The sequence below is a fragment of the Trichomycterus rosablanca genome, chromosome 3 (assembly GCF_030014385.1).
Source record: "Trichomycterus rosablanca isolate fTriRos1 chromosome 3, fTriRos1.hap1, whole genome shotgun sequence".
NCBI lineage: Eukaryota > Metazoa > Chordata > Actinopteri > Siluriformes > Trichomycteridae > Trichomycterus > Trichomycterus rosablanca.
In genome coordinates, this window is record NC_085990.1 from 29,141,866 (window position 1) to 29,163,040 (window position 21,175).

The 21,175-nt window shown below is 40.0% G+C and overlaps 1 protein-coding gene across 2 annotated transcripts in view; it reads left to right on the top strand.

The window, feature by feature from the left end:
* The first annotated feature begins 2,333 nt into the window (after nt 1-2,333).
* wdr37 (WD repeat domain 37) overlaps nt 2,334-21,175 on the top strand; it is a 61,399-nt gene continuing 42,557 nt past the window's right edge. Inside the window, exons 1-5 of one of the 2 annotated variants that reach the window (XM_062991143.1) lie at nt 2,334-2,493; nt 4,860-4,967; nt 9,191-9,369; nt 20,423-20,519; nt 20,744-20,839. In XM_062991143.1, the coding sequence (XP_062847213.1) occupies nt 9,232-9,369; nt 20,423-20,519; nt 20,744-20,839 (331 nt within the window). In that variant the 5' untranslated portion in view covers nt 2,334-2,493; nt 4,860-4,967; nt 9,191-9,231. The remainder of the gene's footprint in view (nt 2,494-4,859; nt 4,968-9,190; nt 9,370-20,422; nt 20,520-20,743; nt 20,840-21,175) is intronic. The other variant, XM_062991144.1, reaches the window with a different exon arrangement.

The following is a 21,175-nucleotide window of genomic DNA, read 5'->3' on the forward strand; positions in this document are numbered from 1 at the left end:
CCACTTGAGGATGCGCCACAGGTGCTCAATTGGGTTTAGTCCATCACCTTTACCTTCAGCTTCCTCAGCTTTCCTCAGTTTTCGAAGGGAGGGGATCATGCTCTGTTTCAGAATGTCACAGTACATGTTAAAATTCATGTTTCTCTCAATGAACTGCAGCTCCCCAGTGCCAGCAACACTCATGCAGCCCAAGACCATGATGCTACCACCACCATGCTTGACTGTAGGCAAGATACAGTTGTCTTGGTACTTCTCACCAGGGTGCCGCCACACATGCTGGACACCATCTGAGCCAAACAAGTTTATCTTGGTCTCGTCAGACCACAGGGCATTCCAGTAATCCATGTTCTTGGACTGCTTGTCTTCAGCAAACTGTTTGCGGGCTTTCTTGTGCGTCAGCTTCCTTCTGGGATGACGACCATGCAGACCGAGTTGATGCAGTGTGCGGCGTATGGTCTGAGCACTGACAGGCTGACCTCCCACGTCTTCAACCTCTGCAGCAATGCTGGCAGCACTCATGTGTCTATTTTTTAAAGCCAACCTCTGGATATGACGCCGAACACGTGGACTCAACTTCTTTGGTCGACCCTGGCGAAGCCTGTTCCGAGTGGAACCTGTCCTGGAAAACCGCTGTATGACCTTGGCCACCATGCTGTAGCTCAGTTTCAGGGTGTTAGCAATCTTCTTATAGCCCAGGCCATCTTTGTGGAGAGCAACAATTCTATTTCTCACATCCTCAGAGAGTTCTTTGCCATGAGGTGCCATGTTGAATATCCAGTGGCCAGTATGAGAGAATTGTACCCAAAACACCAAATTTAACAGCCCTGCTCCCCATTTACACCTGGGACCTTGACACATGACACCAGGGAGGGACAACGACACATTTGGGCACAATTTGGACATGTTCACTGTGGGGTGTACTCACTTATGTTGCCAGCCATTTAGACATTAATGGCTGTGTGTTGAGTTATTTTCAGAGGACAGTAAATCTACACTGCTATACAAGTTGTACACTGACTACTCTAAGTTATATCCAAGTTTCATGTCTATAGTGTTGTCCCATGAAAAGATATAATGAAATATTTGCAGAAATGTGAGGGGTGTACTCACTTTTGTGATACACTGTACATGATTGTAAATGTATCACTTTTTTCAGCCTGTCTGTGTCTCTTTGTCTCAGCTCCACTTCTTACCTGAAAGAGTCAAAACAACAAGCATAAACTACAAGTTCATAATAAAAACTTGTGAATAAAACTAAACATCATAGATATAGATAGATAGATTCTTTATTGATCCTTTGCAGGAAATTTCTTTGTTACAGTAGCTCAGACAACAGTCAACAACAACTTCTTGTATACATACAACATTAACTTACAGTGCAAAAACAAGCAATAAGATAAAAATGTACAGTATGGTACTATATACATGTAAACTTTTTATGGTGCATGCATAGCATACAGAAGTAAGTATTTCTTATAAATGATTTATTTGAATTATTGTGAACTGTTAAACAGTCTGATAGCAGTTATAAGAAAGGATTTTCTGTAACGTTCAGTCCTGCATTTAGGAGGAATCAGTCTGTGACTGAAGGTGCTCTGTCGAAACACCTCCAGGGAGTGAAGTGGGTGTGAATGGTTTTTGATAATTGAGTTAAGCTTTGTGAGCATTCTTAACTCTGCTACCTGCTGAACTGAGTCCTGTTCAGACCCCACTATGGAGCTGGCCTTTTTGATCTGTTTGTTTATTCGGTTTGTGTCCATTGTTCTAGCACTCTCACCCCAGCAAACCACTCCAAAGAAAAGAGCACTGGCCACCACCGACTGATAAAAGGTGCACAAAAGGGGCCTGCTGATGTTAAAAGATTTCAGCCTTCTTAAGAAGTACAGTCTGCTCTGCCCCTTTTTGTACACCGTCTCCATGTGTGTAGACCAGTCCAGCTTGTTGTCCAGCTGAACTCCAAGGTACCTGTAGCTGGGTACAAGTTCCACCTCAGTTCCTAGGATAGTAACTGGATGTAATCATCTCATTTTGTTTACTGTATTAGTCTGTCTGTATTGTATTTAGTTCTTTTTTAGCCATGGTTAATTGTAGTGTAATTTAATACTTACAAAAATCTATCTATCTATCCATCCATCCATCTTATTATGTCTGTTGAGTGCCTGGCTAAGCCTGGCACCACTGATCTTCAAACCCAGGCCTGTCCAAAATTTTGACTGGTGTTACTAAAGCCAAATATTATATGTATTTGGTATTTAACCAATTTTGCTGGTTTGCGCATGCGGGGTATCTTCGCCTACCCACTTTAACGCATGCGCAGTGTACATCGGGAAAAGGACGCGTATGTGACGGCTAGCTGGATGATATCAAATAAATCCGTTTTGGTCATTTCAATGTCGGGAAATTCAATTGCTGGCTCTGAGGTCTTCTGAAAATGCTGGTTATTGCACTAACACGCTGTCACGTACTCAGGCGTTCATATTAATTATTAAAAATGTAAGTATTATTGACTATTATTATTGTGCTACGTATGTAGCGTAGTCTTTTTTCTGTATACTGTATACTAGCGTACTAGTTAGTATTAGTAAATATGCGATTATTTACTGTATGCTGTTAGTATAGCACACTAATTAGTGCGTTAGTATGCAGTTCTGACATTGCCAGTGTTTTCATACCGAGAGCTAGCAGTTAGCCAGTTAGCTTAGCGGGCGAACAAACTGTCAATATATTAGCCGTAAATATGAATTTTAATATTGAATAATTTAATTAAAATGATTCATTTGAGTTTGAATCGAATGTTTGTATAGTACAGTACTAGACAATGTTAAATTAGGGCAGCACCAATTCTAGTGCTTTTTCGACACACCTTTATTTAATAGGATAGGTAAGCTGGTTTATCTGGTACAGTGGGTGCCGCACAGCAGCATGGGTCATAGGATCTGGGTTCGATCCTCGTTTGCGGTCACTGTTTGTGACGAGTATAGCTTGTTTACCCTGTATCAGCTAGGGATTCCTACGGTGACGTCTATTTCCTCTTTCTAAAAAGTTGTATTGGCTGCTATTAATTGCCTCTAGGTGTAGGGTAAGTAAACGTAGGTGTGTGGGGTGAATAGATAAATTGGCATAATTGGCAACTGTTAGGTTTGATTGCAAATATTTGCTATTGTTAGGTCGGTGTCTATATGCAGACATGATTGGCTATGTCTGAGGGGGTATCCTGTCTGAGGTGTTACTGTATTGCACCCAGTTATTCTGGGCACACCAGTTTATCATAAGTATTCATTCCATTTAAGGCATTTAGCATTAACTTACAATTATGATTGAATACAGAACAAGCAATTGAGTGTTAGGGGCCTTAGGCATGGACCCAACAGTCTAACCTGGCGGTGGTTGGGCTTTAACCGGCAACCTTCCTACCAATAGTCTAGAATCTTGACTGCTTAGCTACAACTGCCCATCATGTTATGTATTTCAGTTGGTCACTTTTCACATGGCAGTGCAGGTTTTAAGACTAATACCAATGTTAATGCACATTTTATGCACCAGTGCAGTCCAAACCATTTGATACAGCTTAAGACAATTATTCCTGGCCAGTCCTGACGTCTGCCATTACCAGTTTGTCCATCATACTGCCAGAATAGGATGTGTGACACATCACTACAGATGCTTCATTGTCCATATAGCAGTGTGCTTTACACCACATGTGTCAAACTCAAGGCCCCAAGTAATTTTATGTGGCCTGCGAGAGCTTAAGAGACATATGATTGTCTTTAAATACACTGTAAAATTGTACATAAACTGCAGATTTTGATTCGCAAAGTGACCGCACCCTGCCTGTGTTTTTCCAACAAGTGAACTTGAGAAATATCTACAAATAATCCCAAAATGTACAAGAAGAGAAAATTGAAGCAGAAGGAGGTAATTTAATGAAAGATGGGAAAGTGAATACAAGTTTGTGCTTTAAGTAGAAAAACCGGTACGTCTCTTGTGTTATGAGGCCGCGTCTGTGGTAAAGGAGTACAACATAAATGTAGGTGTACATTATAAATGTACAGTATACATTTGGCATTTTGACACCAAACACGTAATTTAGCCTCCAAGACTTAAAAGGGAGACTGCAATCACAGCAGGATACGTTACAATCGGCCCTTTGAGGGCCACCATAATGCAGATGTGGCCCTCGGTGAAAATGAGTTTGACAGGCCTGCTTTACACCTTCATAACTATTACAAGGCTAGTGTAATAAGGTTTCCGCAGGCCATGGAAACCCAGTTTAAAAAGCTTATACATGCTGAACATTATTAATTCTGATAATTCTCAAGTCGTTTAATTTTGTATTAAATTTTAATCTTAAAAACAGTGCTGAGATTCCAGATGGACTTGACACCAATAAGGGTCTAGGTTGATTGACTTGCCACCGAAAAGTGTCTATTTTTATCTTGGGATACAGGCATTTTTTGTGTATGTCTGGTTAGAGCATTAAAATGTATTATTATGTAACTATACAAATGGATCACTGATGGTTTTAAGCTTTTCTACACCAAAGCAACATTAATATGTAGGTGTAGTGAGCAAAGCCTCTTGAGGGTAAAAAGCTCATTCGTTATGGTTATTTAGTAGAAATTAATGCATGTTATGGAATGTGAGTTCACAGGCAATATGTCATACTAATACCATTAACCCATGTCTGTCAGATATATTACTTTCACTATAACCATCCACTTATTCTCCTAATGGAGCCTCATGGCTTTTGTTTGTGTATGTCGTTGTCAAAGTGCAGCCTAACCCTCTCACTTTGGCTGCATTTACTCACTCATGTGCTCATCCCTTTAGATGTGTAGCCCATGTTGTTTTGTGTTCAGTGTCGGAGAACCAGCCCACGTTCGTGTTGAGATCCACACTCATCTGTAAGCAGTTGACCCTGAGGATGTGTCTGCTTTGTTTCTCATGCACTGCGCTTCACTGTCCCGGTATTTTGTTTTCTTTTGCATGTTGTCTACTCACTGATAAATGTTTTCTTGTGTGCTCCATTCATACGCTCCTTCATAATGCTTGCAGATGTATAACATGCTGTGTTTTATTATGTGTGAGTCATTAAAAGCACAGTGTTAATCATCCTCGGCTTAGGAAATGTGTTTTATTTAAATGTTTTCATTTTATTTTCATCAGCTGTTTAATCCGGGTCAGGGTTGCCTTCAGATCCGGTTTCACTGAAAAACACTGGGTGCAAAGCAGGGATATCCAGGACAGGGCTTCAATCCATTGCAGAGCTTGCAGGACATGTCTATGGAGACACTCGGCTGGCTGATAACGCAGCTAAGGTTTGAACTCTGATCTCAATGGTGGTGACGGCTATTATAATAGACTGCTGCATCACCTGAGTGCCTATAATTACATTTTAAGAAGGTAAATGTATGCACAGATCGGTAGAAAAGCTAAATTGTCCCTGCAGTTATTTCGCTACAAGAAAAGGTGTGCCTTTCCAAATTGAGTGAATATGCACCCCGACAGGGTGTGCGCTTGCTTTGTGTCATGTGTTTACAACTAGCAGTGGATTTACTTAAGCCCTGACCAGGATGAAGCAATTAGTATAGAACCAGATCATTTATTTAGACAGCTGACATATTGGCGTGCATGTTGCAGCAGCATTCATATGCACTAACCTGCAACACAGATCAGACACAGATCTGATGATTTCCAAATGCATGGTTGTAACAAAAACCTGCCAATCCTGATATTGGTTGATATATAAGTTATATCCCATACTGGTATCGTAAACATTTTCTTTAGGTGTAATAAACCATATGCTTTTCCTGCAACACTGTAAGAGTTGTGGTGATAAGGGTTAAATAGTAAAATATGTGAATTAGGTGCTTAATGCAGCAAGACTAATTTATTACTGGTTCATGTGATGTCACACCTTCATTACATTTATATTTATGATATTTAGCAGAAACGTTTATCCAAAGCTACTTACAACTGTGACTGAATACTATCTAAGCAACTGAGGGTTAAGGCTCTTGTTTAGAGCTCCAACTGTGGCAACCTGGCAGTGGTGAGGCCTAACCCAGTTATGTTCTTAATACTAGTCCAATACTTTAACCACTGTGCTGATTTTTTTATAGCCCTCACTCTAATCTTGGCTTCACATGAAATGTAACAAAACTGCTATTTCACTGGCTGTGCCATTATTTTCCTATAGAAAAATAAGGTGGTGTCGCCTACCTTAAGCATCTTGCTCCACGCTTGTTTTCTGCTTTGACACTCGGTTTTTACTGCTTGCTGCTGGTCTCAAAGTTTAATCTGATTGGTCTTTGACCCAGTTTGCCACTAAACTTTTTAAAGTGCTGCCAATGAGACAGACTGCTTACGACGTAGATAGAAGCAAAGTATTAAAACCATAGCACTTTGGTGAAACAGGGACCAGCTGTAATAACAGGGACCAGCCTCCAAATGATGATGCTGCCAGAACTAAAATACATTTCATTGAAAACTGCATGTGAATAAACTGCTAATATTATATCATGCAGGAAACGGTTTTGCCGTGTATCATGTGAAGGTTGGAAACACTGTGATGGGCACCTTAAGCTCAGTAGCCAGCTTTGTTTACAATCATTACATGCATTAGCTATCTGGGTTTGTTCCCTGTGTTAACTGATTGGTTGCATTAAAAATACAGTTTTATCCAAACTAAGTTTAAGGCATTTCATTAAGGCATGTATTAAGATGATAGCAAACCTAAAACTAATATACCTTCATTCTAATAAGCATAATCAGCTTTTATTTGCAGAAAAACAATAAAACTTCATTTTGAATATTTTAAAGAACTCAAGACCATTTGGGACACTTCTGATAAGAATGCGGTGTCAGATTGAGTATAATGTGCATTTAGTTGTTCTATAGTACACACTGTGTAACTTGTGTGTGTAGGGGAGGGGAGTGCACACTATATAATCTGATGACCTCCAGCTGTTTTATAGGGTAAATACATAAAATAAACATAAAGCATGGTCAAAACCTGTTTCAATGTTTACCTACAATTTTAAGTTTTACATTAAAGAAGAAAAACTTAGTTCTTAGCTGTCTGTGTTTTTAGGTTTTAATTATTTTGCACATTTTGTTTTTTATTTTGCACAGTGGTAGTTCAATGATTAAGATATCAAACTTATAATTAAAAGGTTGTGGGTTCAAGCCCCACCACTGCCAAGTTGTCACTATTGGGCTCCTGAGCAAGGCTCTTAATCCTTAATTGCTTGTGTTTATCCACTGTAGTTAATCACTTTGGGTAAATACCATAAGTGTAAATGTACAAACCCCATTTCCAGAAAAGTTAAGACTTTTGAGAAAGTTGAGAAAAATGCAATAAAAACTAAAATGTGTAACTTTTATTTAACGGACAAAATGGACAAAGAAAAGTGGAATTTTTGCCCATTCTTGCTGTATGCAAAATTCAACAGTCTGTTGTTGCCATTGTGTGTTTCTGCCTTTGGCTTTCACACCCCGAGATCCCCAACCCTCTGAATCTTTTCATGATATTATGTTCTATAGATGGTGAAAGACCTCAGTTCTTTGAAATCTTGATAATCTTCTAATTGTGGAGCCTTCTAGAACAGTGTTACTTGTATAACCCTAGTGTTTTTTGTCTTTGTTCCAACTTTATTAAGTGTGATGCAGGAATCACGTTCTATTTTTTTTTTTTATATTTACAAAATACAGTGGACCCTTGACTTACGAGCGATTTACCATATGATCATTTTGGGTTAACTTAACGTACGAACAAATTTCGCGAAACGTGACGTCACGAACAAGTTGACTCCGACCGTCTCTCTCTCTCTCTCTCTCTCTCTCTCTCTCTCTCTCTCTCTCTCTATATATATATATATATATATATATATATATATATATATATATATATATATATATATATATACATAGACATAGACAGTGAGTGAACATTCGGACAGCAGACAGTGTTTTTCCGCTGTTTTCTTCATATTTTGTAAAATTCTATATTAAAATGTCCCCAGAGAAGGTGCAGAGAAAGCGCAATTTTTTGTTGTATAATTACTCCTGCCAGTAGCTGTCACTGTGTATCAGACAGCAGGGACAGTGAGTGAGAGAGAAGAAGGAAGTTATTCTTTCGTGAAATTACACCTACAAAATACAACACTGTTGAAATAAAGAAGGAAATAATAGAGAAATATAAGAGTTATTGTTGTTTCTGCTAGATACAATGTATTATGGTGTATGATACAGCACACGTACTGTACTGAAATGTGATGTGTGTTTTATATGTACAGTACTACTGTGTATTGTTGTTTATTATTGTTTATTACAGGAATGTCTATTCTATAATTTAAGGGAAAATATAGTTGTATTTATAACAAAAGAACATTTAAGACATTAGAAAGGTTAGGTAAGGGGGTGGTTTGGGAGGTCTGGCATGGATTAATTCTATTTACATTATTTCTTATGGAAAAAATAGGTTTAACTAACAAACATTTTGACTTAAGAACAGCCCTTCGGAACCAATTAAAAAGTCAAGGGTCTACTGTACAATTAGGTTTGTCAGTAAGAAAAGTTTTCTTTCTACTTTTATCAGTTAAATTAATTTTCAGGCTATCTAACAAATTTCAGTTTTTAGTTTTTATTGCATTTTAAGAAGTGTCTCAACTTTTCTGCTAATGGGGTTTGTAAATTTCCCTCATGATTTTTCTTTGGATGTATTAGGTTAAACAGGGAGTGGGGTTAAACAGCAGGTTTTAGGTGTTGCTTCATTTTTAAATTTTAAGTATGAATCTGTAGATTCTGTACTGCACTCTAGTGGTACTTAGTGTACTCCTGGAGCTTGGGAAACAAATAACCAAAAGATGCAGCCATTCATGACTACTCATTCTTGACAGAAGGCTTTATTTTCTAAGATAAAATATTGATGTAAAATACTGTTTGTTGTTTTGAGCCTCCAATACCAAGCTTGCTTACGCTAAGTAGCATTAGTGAAGGAATCCAGCCACCTCTGCAGCTTTATAGCACATTCCATCAAACATTACATCAACTGTTTTATAACTCCATTAGTCCCTCTTAAACCAAACAAAAGGAGTGTTATTTTCCCAGAGATAAAAGCCTCTCCTGTTACAGTGGACCATGGTAAATGAGTGTGTATCTGTGTGTGTGTGTGTGCGTGTTTGCTCAGTTGCAGGTAGGAAGTGCGCAGTAGGACGTCACTGAGGAGTGATGCCTGTTGAGAGCGGAAACAGCGCAGTTGCTCGTCAAGCCAAGCAGAAGCGCAAGTCTCACAGCCTTTCCATCCGGAGGACCAACAGCACGGACCAGGAGCGGCCCTCTGTCCACAGAGACATGCTGGAGGGACAGGTCAGTGTCCACCATTTCTGCTTTACTGTTCATCTGAAAGTTTCTCTTCACATATACTGTCTCTATCTCACATATTCTGTCTCTGCCTCTCTTATGTAAGAAAGAGTCTCCCATTCATTTGCACACATTTACATCAGAGCCAGACTTGCATGAGAATCAAACCCAAGGAGATGGAACTATAAGCTCTGCAGTGATGCAGTATATTGTTGTGTATTTTGCTGGCTTATTATGAATACAATGTTTGTGGACAGTAGTTTATACAGAAGTAGTTTTGCTGCTCGGACTGTCAGGAAAAGATTGTTGTAAAAGTAACCATGACCGACAATTTGTCATTTTTATTGTCGTGTTATATACAGTGTATCACAAAAGTGAGTACACCCCTCACATTTCTGCACATATTTAAGTTTATCTTTTCATGGGACAACACTGACAAAATGACACTTTGACACAATGAAAAGTAGTCTGTGTGCAGCTTATATAACAGTGTAAATTTATTCTTCCCTCAAAATAACTCAATATACAGCCATTAATGTCTAAACCACCAGCAACAAAAGTGAGTACACTCCTTAGTGAAAGTTCCTGAAGTGTCAATATTTTGTGTGGCCACCATTATTTCCCAGAACTGCCTTAACTCTCCTGGGCATGGAGTTTACCAGAGCTTCACAGGTTGCCACTGGAATGCTTTTCCACTCCTCCATGACGACATCACGGAGCTGGCGGATATTCGAGACTTTGCGCTCCTCCACCTTCCGCTTGAGGATGCCCCAAAGATGTTCTATTGGGTTTAGGTCTGGAGACATGCTTGGCCAGTCCATCACCTTTACCCTCAGCCTCTTTAATAAAGCAGTGGTCATCTTAGAGGTGTGTTTGGGGTCATTATCATGCTGGAACACTGCCCTGCGACCCAGTTTCCGGAGGGAGGGGATCATGCTCTGCTTCAGTATTTCACAGTACATATTGGAGTTCATGTGTCCCTCAATGAAATGTAACTCCCCAACACCTGCTGCACTCATGCAGCCCCAGACCATGGCATTCCCACCACCATGCTTGACTGTAGGCATGACACACTTATCTTTGTACTTCTCACCTGATTGCCGCCACACATGCTTGAGACCATCTGAACCAAACAAATTAATCTTGGTCTCATCAGACCATAGGACATGGTTCCAGTAATCCATGTCCTTTGTTGACATGTCTTCAGCAAACTGTTTGCGGGCTTTCTTGTGTAGAGACTTCAGAAGAGGCTTCCTTCTGGGGTGACAGCCATGCAGACCAATTTGATGTAGTGTGCGGCGTATGGTCTGAGCACTGACAGGCTGACCCCCCACCTTTTCAATCTCTGCAGCAATGCTGACAGCACTCCTGCGCCTATCTTTCAAAGACAGCAGTTGGATGTGACGCTGAGCACGTGCACTCAGCTTCTTTGGATGACCAACGCGAGGTCTGTTCTGAGTGGACCCTGCTCTTTTAAAACGCTGGATGATCTTGGCCACTGTGCTGCAGCTCAGTTACAGGGTGTTGGCAATCTTCCTGTAGCCTTGGCCATCTTCATGTAGCGCAACAATTTGTCTTTTAAGATCCTCAGAGAGTTCTTTGCCATGAGGTGCCATGTTGGAACTTTCAGTGACCAGTATGAGAGAGAATGAGAGCTGTACTACTAAATTGAACACACCTGCTCCCTATGCATACCTGAGACCTAGTAACACTAACAAATCACATGACATTTTGGAGGGAAAATGACAAGCAGTGCTCAATTTGGACATTTAGGGGTGTAGTCTCTTAGGGGTGTACTCACTTTTGTTGCCGGTGGTTTAGACATTAATGGCTGTATTTTGAGTTATTTTGAGGGAAGAATAAATTTACACTGTTATATAAGCTGCACACAGACTACTTTTCATTGTGTCAAATTTTCATTTTGTAAGTGTTGTCCCATGAAAAGATATACTTAAATATCTGCAGAAATGTGAGGGGTGTACTCACTTTTGTGATACACTGTATATAACTTTTACAATGTTTTGTTTGAACTCCAGTTATTATCCCAATGAAACAGTAAAATTAAGGATGCCAACCATTACCCAGTTAACCAAAAAACAACAAAGAAGTAATTGTTTATATATATATATATATATACAGTGTATCACAAAAGTGAGTACACCCCTCACATTTCTGCAAATATTTCATTATATCTTTTCATGGGACAACACTATAGACATGAAACTTGGATATAACTTAGAGTAGTCAGTGTACAGCTTGTATAGCAGTGTAGATTTACTGTCTTCTGAAAATAACTCAACACACAGCCATTAATGTCTAAATAGCTGGCAACATAAGTGAGTACACCCCACAGTGAACATGTCCAAATTGTGCCCAAATGTGTCGTTGTCCCTCCCTGGTGTCATGTGTCAAGGTCCCAGGTGTAAATGGGGAGCAGGGCTGTTAAATTTGGTGTTTTGGGTACAATTCTCTCATACTGGCCACTGGATATTCAACATGGCACCTCATGGCAAAGAACTCTCTGAGGATGTGAGAAATAGAATTGTTGCTCTCCACAAAGATGGCCTGGGCTATAAGAAGATTGCTAACACCCTGAAACTGAGCTACAGCATGGTGGCCAAGGTCATACAGCGGTTTTCCAGGACAGGTTCCACTCGGAACAGGCTTCGCCAGGGTCGACCAAAGAAGTTGAGTCCACGTGTTCGGCATCATATCCAGAGGTTGGCTTTAAAAAATAGACACATGAGTGCTGCCAGCATTGCTGCAGAGGTTGAAGGCGTGGGAGGTCAGCCTGTCAGTGCTCAGACCATACGCCGCACACTGCATCAACTCGGTCTGCATGGTCGTCATCCCAGAAGGAAGCTGACACACAAGAAAGCCCGCAAACAGTTTGCTGAAGACAAGCAGTCCAAGAACATGGATTACTGGAATGCCCTGTGGTCTGACGAGACTAAGATTAACTTGTTTGGCTCAGATGGTGTCCAGCATGTGTGGCGGCACCCTGGTGAGAAGTACCAAGACAACTGTATCTTGCCTACAGTCAAGCATGGTGGTGGTAGCATCATGGTCTTGGGCTGCATGAGTGTTGCTGGCACTGGGGAGCTGCAGTTCATTGAGGGAAACATGAATTCCAACATGTACTGTGACATTCTGAAACAGAGCATGATCCCCTCCCTTCGAAAACTGGGCCTCATGGCAGTTTTCCAACAGGATAACGACCCCAAACACAACCTCCAAGATGACAACTGCCTTGCTGAGGAAGCTGAAGGTAAAGGTGATGGACTAAACCCAATTGAGCACCTGTGGCGCATCCTCAAGTGGAAGGTGGAGGAGTTCAAGGTGTCTAACATCCACCAGCTCCGTGATGTCATCATGGAGGAGTGGAAAAGGATTCCAGTAGCAACCTGTGCAGCTCTGGTGAATTCCATGCCCAGGAGGGTTAAGGCAGTGCTGGATAATAATGGTGGTCACACAAAATATCGACACTTTGGGCACAATTTGGACATGTTCACTGTTGGGTGTACTCACTTATGTTGCCAGCCATTTAGACATTAATGGCTGTGTGTTGAGTTATTTTCAGAAGACAGTAAATCTACACTGCTATACAAGCTGTACACTGACTACTCTTAAGTTATATCCAAGTTTCATGTCTATAGTGTTGTCCCATGAAAAGATATAATGAAATATTTGCAGAAATGTGAGGGGTGTACTCACTTTTGTGATACACTGTATATATATATTAGGGTTGGGCGGTATGACGGTATTGCGGTATACCGCGGCATTTAAAAATGGTGACGGTATTTTAAAAATGTGAAGCGCCAAATTTCTGCTTCAGGTCTACCTTGAAAATGAAGACTTTAAGACCTTGGCGCATCCACAGTTAAGGAGGGGTGGGAGTGGTAGGCGGTTGGAGCTCACTGATTGGTTGTGGAGGTGCTCACTGTTTGAGGTGATAACACAAAAGCTAGGGAGCTCTCTACATAGGGTGTGTTCAAACACCTAGTGAGCTACCTTGCTGTCTTAATGCCTACATAGGCAGCTATCTCAGTAGAGAGGATTCTAATAAGTCAATGACTTATTATAAGGCCAGTTATTCGAACGCACTTCTTAGACAGCGATTCCATCGGGTTTTGCTTGCTAAGCTAACAGTTAGCATCTTGCCATTCAAAACCATGGGATGGGGTGGCACAACGCGCTAGCATGTCACTGTAACATATACAATTTAATATTATCTGTGTGTGTGTGTGTGTGTGTCGCGCTCACTCTTCGCAATACTCGGATTTGAATTCTGACAATAAACAGCTTTTATTATGACTGATTAATTCCCCGTACTGATGTTAATCCAGAATCGGATCGCTCACGAATGTATATATATATATACACACACACACACTTTTTTTATTTGTGCGTGTGTGTTTTGTACTAGCGTATTTACCACTGCAGCACCCGTGTCCTTGCGTTATTTGATCAATGCTGTCAGTTAAACACTTAATTTCCAACAGTTGGTGCTTGATTCTAATTAAGAGCACAGCTGAAGAGCACTGCAGAAAAACTTTATCAGTGCTCAGTACCAGCTCTGCATACTGAAGCGTTCACACATTTGAATCCTTTTTAACTTGGATTCCCAGGTGGAGCGGTTCGGGTCCTTTCTCTGTGGAGTTTTCATGTTCTCCCTGTGTCTGTGTGGGTTTCCTCTGGGGCTCCTGTTTCTTCCCACAGTCCAAAGACATTCAAGTGAGGTGAATTGGAGATACTAAAATGTCCATGACTGTGTTTGACATTAAAGACTTGAACTGATAAGTCGTGTGTAACCAGTAACTACCTGTCCTTTCATGAATGTAACCAAAGTGTGTAAAACATGACGTTAAAATCCTAATAAATAAATAAATAATAATAACCAGCATAAGTTCAGGATATTAGAATGACAAGATACTTGGCTAGCTGCCAATGGCTGCAAACAGTCAGCTTACAGAGAGTGTCGTGTGCACTGAAACCAGGACTGACATCACAAACAACTAACCAGAAGCCAAACATCAGTTCTGTGCAGTAACACCACCAAGTTCTCTGGGCCCAAGTTCTTCTGTACATTGTGTCCAGAGTAAATCCACTGGGTTGAAGTGGTGGTAGGCCGTGGGTAGGAGCGTACACCCTGCTCCTTTTGATATTTCAGATCCAACTGTTCAACAGCTAAATGTGCAGTTGGTAAAACAGCTGTAGTAAAAGACTAAGGACGGACTTTACATTGTTCTGAAATAGAGAATCTGTTTCCCAATGTAATGCCGCAGCGATGCAGAACCTGCTGGTAATGTTCTGGTAGATGTCTTGTGGTTTTGACAGCACATTAAGTGGGTGTTGTTAATGTTATATCTGATAATTGATTGATTGATTGATTATGCTCTTGATCCTTGAAGGGAAATTGCAGTGTTATAGCAGCAATTTACAATTATCACAAGCATCACACAATGACATGTCAATGTAGTGTAGTAAATACAGTATATATATAGTAAATATATATATATATATATATATATATATATATATATATATATATATATATAAATAATAAAGTGGTAAGCCTAAAAGGTGCAGTTTATAGTCGTTATGTATGCAACGTGTTTTCTTAGGAGATGTTTAGATCTAACACAAGTTATAAGGATGTTCTCAAATAACGAACACAATACAAAACTGGTAGCTAGTGTGTGCACTTCCAACTCTTGCTGAGCAAACATTAGACGCCAGGCGTGTCTCAAATGATAAACCGCTGTAACTGTACTGTGTTCACCTGGACACACATTCCTTTAAACTGTCAGGTTATCAGTGGACATTCCCTATGCAAACATTTGATGTTTTAGTGAGAAGACACTCATTAAACCATGTCACACAGTAAGCATGTTTGTGTTACTCTTGTTTATTCAGAATGTTCACTACATGCCAAAAGTATCTGGACATACAGATTACGACATTTGTTTGTTTGTTTGTTTATTAGGATTTTAACGTCATGTTTTACGCTTTTGGTTACATTCATGACAGGAACGGTAGTTACTCATTACACAAGGTTAATCAGTTCACAAGGTTATATCGAACACAGTCATGGACAATTTAGTATCTCCAATTTACCTCACTTGCATGTCTTTGGACTGTGGGAGGAAACCGGAGCACCCGGAGTAAACCCATGCAGACACGGGGAGAACATGCAAGCTCCATACAGAAAGGACCCGGATCACCCCGCCTGGGGATCGAACCCAGGACCTTCTGATTACGACATAGATCAGTAACGATTGCTGACCTGCATGTGTCAGGCTTAATGTTTTGATGCATTAATTTGTAAGCTGCATTACAAAAGTGCTCTATTGGATTCAGATCTGGTAACTAAACTCGTTGTCATGAATAAGGAAGACGTTTGAGATGACATGTGCCTTTTGATGGAAGGACCCAATGAAAGATGGATATTGTGTGCCCAGCGTTAATGCATATAAACAATGCTTGATTGGTATTAGGAGGGCCAGTGCACATCAAGAAAACTACTCCCCACATTATTACACCACCACTACCAATCTAAACTGTTGAAGCAAGGAAGGCAGTAGCTTGGTGTCGTTAATGCCTTATTAGAAATTAAGTCAAGATTTAAGGCAACATTTTTTGTTCAAAAAGGTTTTGTGCTTACAGGAATGTAACCCGATATACCACAAGGACTGATCTGTTTTATTGTTATGAGATGCTTTTTAACTTATTTCAGTTGTAACAAGTGGTATTTTACAAAGATTTGATAAAATTATGATAATTAACAGTTGGGCTGAGGGTAGTTACTTGTTCACTTGGTGAATATGTCACATATGGGCTGCATAAGTGGTACAGTGGGGACAGTGGTAGCCTAGCCTTGGGATATCAATTGGAAGATTGTCAGTTCAAATCCAGGCTCTGCTATGCAGACATTGTTGGGCACTTAAGCAAGGCCCTTAACCCTGTCTACTCCAGGGGTGCCGTACAATGGCTGACCCTGTGCTCTGACCCCAGCTTCCAAACAAGCTGGGATATGCGGATAAAGCATTTCATTGTACTGTACACGTGTATATGTATATATGACAAATAAAGACGTTCAGGTGTTTTTTTTCCATAAAGACCTGAATGACACTGTTAAGGGCTACACCATTTTATCTAGATGGCGGTCAAGCCATCTCTGAAACAGCAAGCAGTGCTCACAGGCAGCTGTTTCGATTACCTACCATTAGTGGTCAGAGGAGGGACAAAGCACAAACTACTGACAGGGTGTTGGTCAGCCAAGACTGACAAATGGTCATTGCTTCTGGTAAAGGCAAACAGAAGAGCTACTGTTGCCTAAATTGCAGATCATTTCAATACTGGTGAAAGTGGAAATTTGTCATAGCCTATTCTTTTGCGTACAGGACTGTGTAGTTACAGACCAGTCATGATAACCACTGTTCCTAAGTGCAAACACTTACAATGGACACACAGTCATCTAAACTGGATCTCTACAAAAGAAGGTCTTGTGGTCCAGTAAGTCTTTCAGATCATGTGGACTACTGGGCACATTGCCATTGCTTATCTGTGGAAGAGATCCACATCTGATCTATGATTGCAGTGGTGCTGCCTACATTGAGTGTTGTAAACTGCACAGATTTTCTGCTTTGAGGTTTTGAACAGGAAAGTAAACAAAGTATAAACCAAAAATTATAAGCAATTATGTTTAAAGTATAAAAGTAATAAAGGAAGAAAGTACAGACACCACATACACCGATCAGGCATGACATTATGACCACCTTCCTAATATTGTGTTGGCCCCCCTTTTGCTGCCAAAACAGCCTGACCCGTCGAGGCATGGACTCCACTAGACCCCTGAAGGTGTGCTTTGGTATCTGCCACCTTCTTCCTTGCTCCATGGTCCAGTTCCGATGCTCACGTGCCCATTGTTGGCGCTTTTGGCAGTGGACAGGGGTCAGCATGGGCACCCTGACTGGTCTGCGGCTATGCAGCCCCAGACGCAACAAACTGCGATGCACTGTGTATTTTGACACCTTTCTATCAGAACCAGCATTAACTTCTTCAGCAATTTGAGCTACAGTAGCTCGTCTGTTGGATCGGACCACACGGGCCAGCCTTCGCTCCCCACGTGCATCAATGAGCCTTGGTCGCCCATGACCCTGTCGCCGGTTTAACACTGTTTCTTCCCTGGACCACTTTTGATAGATAGTGACCACTGCAGACCAGGAACACCCCATAAGAGCTGCGGTTTTGGAGATGCTCTGATCAAGTCGTCTAGCTATCACAATTTGGCCCTCGTCAAACTCGCTCAAATCCTTACGCTCGCCCATTTTTTCTGCTTCTAACACATCAACTCTGAGGATAAAATTTTCACTTGCTGTGTAATATATCCCACCCACTAACAGGTGCCGTGATGAAGAGATAATCAGTGTCATTCACTTTACCTGTCAGTGGTCATAATGTTATGCTTGGTCGGTGTATAGGTAACATTAGAAAGCTGTTGGCAGTTCCAGCTCAGATGATTTATAGTATTAGAGCTCCATTTTTATCTGAGCATTGTTCTAATTTGTATAAATGCTTATGTGCAAATTTTCTTTCCCCATGCTTCTCTTTAGCAGAGTAGATTTGCATAGGCAGTAAAAACAGACATGATAGTGAATCAGTTCATTGCTCAATATATAGTTGAGGTTTTTCTCTTTTTTTAAAGAAAGGTTTTGGGAAAAAAGGCTGGAAACCCTTTAGCCCTCAAATGGTATAGCATGAGAAACCATATTCATATTTTACATTTATAGCATGTAGTAAAAGCCCTAATCCAAAGCCAGATACAATTGTCACTTAACTAAGGGTCCTACTCAAGGGCCCAGCAGTGGCAGTGGTGGTGGTCGCGATTGAACCAGCCTTCTGATCGCTGGTCCGTTATTTTAGCCACTTAGCTACCACTGCCCATGTGATAAATTTAGCCACATGGGCTTTGGTATACTTCGGAAAACCACTTTGCCACTTAACGCAGTCCGCCATCAAGAAATGCTACTCGAAACACTTTTACACAAAGAGATTACACAAAGATGTTTTTCTCTACCTTTTGCTTATTTTTCTGAAAGATGTGTGCATTATGTATTCTTGTTTTGTTACTATTACTGAGAAAACATTGAAACGTAAGATGGCATTAAATTATTTATATATTTAATCAAATTAATACTTTGTTGTATTTTGTAATATATACTAAAGATACATTAATTATGATGATACACGTTTAACCCATTGTGAAATAAATTAACAGTACACTAAGAATACATTTTAATATAGTGGTGGGGGCCATTAAAAAGGTTTTTTGACATTCCATATGATTCCATATTTCATTTAGTTCAGAATTGATTTGTATATGCTGACAGTTTGAACCATTTACTGTCTTGCTGTTGGCTTTGTTTCCCTCCAGACGTGTATGTCAGAGCTTCAGTCTTCCATGAACTCATCACATTTTATAAACATTTCCTGTCCTGGCCTGATTATTCTATTCACCAGCTTGTTGTGCTTGCTAGTGACTAGCTGCTGATGGACAGGTCTGTTTGTGAGTGTTCTCTTTATTAGTGTTATGATCTCTGTAGTGGGGTGAGTTACTACACTGGCGTCTGCTGCATGGAATTAAATATCTTCAGGACAATGAAAGGCTGGATATTATGTACTAATTGGTTTCTCATTCACTTTCCTCTCTCTCTCTCTCTCTCTCTCTCTCTCTCTCTCTCTCTCTCTCTCTCTCTCTCTCTCTCTCTCTCTTTACTTTCTTTTAGCTGCTGTATTGAAATTTGATAATTATTAATTATTCATTTGATAATTAGGGTTGCTTTGATACCACATTTGTGTATGTGGGGTGGAAATCCTGACACTAGTCTCAGCTGAAAAATTTGCATATTATGCAAATTAGCTCAAAATCTAAGTGGGTGGAGCTATTTGGTTTGTAGGCTTTTTGTAGGGCATGAGACATGTCATCAGTGGGGAGAAAATAATTTTGCTTTGATGTCATACATGGTTGGAGTTATAGACCTCAATGTTTGACACTACACTATAGCGCCACCAACAGGCCAGTCTGGCTAAACTTAAGCGTTTGAGTAGTGAGGGGCTGTGTGCGGACTACTTCCTCTTGACTAAGTCTCATGTTAGATTGTATGACTTATGATTTGGTCTGTGCATTTTGTTATATTGTAGAAGAAAAAGAAGACAAATCCTAACAAAAACAATATAGTTCCAGCCAATAATAATAATAATCATAATCATAATAATAATAATAATAATAATAGTAGTAGTAGTAGTAGTAGTAGTAGTAGTACAGTAGTAGTACAGTAGAAGAAATAATAAAACTCTCTTTCTCCCTTCCTCCCTATTTTTTTCTCTTGCTCATTCTCTCTTTCTTTTTCTTTCCTTCCCTCTCTCATTCTCTCTCTCTCTGTACATATGGAAATGACACAGTGGAGGGTGGATAATCCAGCTCCATCATTCACTGCTTATTTTTTAGCAGTTTTGGTTGTCTGCTTGCTGCATTGGTTTAGTTTTGTTTGTCCTTGTCATGGAAGGAAGCGTACAACCTGTTGTATCTGCACACCTTTCTACACTTCTTCTCTGTTAAGAGTTTTGATCTGAAGACTGCTTGTTTGTTAGGATGGTGGTGAGTTGGTGAATGCTGGTGAAGAAATTAACATGGACATTTTTAACATAAATTGTTGGAATTAGTAACATGATCACATAAAAGTGTATGTGTGTTGAACAAGCAAATGAAAGAATATACCAGGCACACCTGGTAAAAACAGGAATAGCATATACACACCAGACAGTTCTGTTGTAGTTCTGAATCACTTCAGCTTTATTTCTGAATCACTTCAGCTTTAGTTCTGAATCACTTCAGCTTTATTTCTATAAAAAAAAAATAGTATCATAACTTATGATAGTTTTAATCATTTTTAAACATCTTGGTAAATTGATCTATCTATGTATTAAAGACACATTTTTGGTTATGAGTTTTTAGTAATTTTTAGTTATATGTGCTGTGTTTTGATATTCTTTGTAGGATTCCAAGCTGCCCATGGCTCTAAGGAGCAACTTACTCGACCTGTTTGGACAGATTGAGCGCGAGTTTGAGAATCTCTACCTTGAAAATATTGAATGTAAGTAAAAGCTTGTGTCAGACAAAATAGCACATTTGGAACTAAGTAATCAAACCAGATGTGGGGAGGTGTGTGTTTGTCTCCATAGTTCAGTTTTTCCAGTTTGACACACCTGATGCAGACATTGAATTAAGAGTTTTAGGTGTTTAGCCCCGAAGTAGTTTTGCCACTTTTACTTTCAGATGTCAATATTCTATTGAATAATATTCTATTGTTTACTGCAGTGAGGAGAGAGATTGAGTCCCTGAATGAGCGCTTGGCTGGTGAGGGCCAGACTGTTGATGGATCTGATTTGGGTAAAGGAGCCCTGAAGGCTAAAGGTAAACATACATTTCTTTGCATCCAACAAACACCTGGGTGAAATCTAAAATCATCCTGTATGCCAAAAGTCTCAAAAATAATTGGTAAACTTTACCTACTATAGAGATAAATTTTGTCTGTATACAATTATTGACTGTAGCCCATTTGTTGCTCTGTACATAGTCACTCTCATTTATCAATCTAATTGTACTCCCACTGACTAGATGATGTTTGGGTGAAACGTGTGGTGGTGCAACGAGTTATTAAATAAAGGGTCAATTACTTTTTTACAGAGGTGGTGGGTGTTAGGTTACTTAAATAAATACAATTGTTTTTTTTTACAAAAGTATATAAAA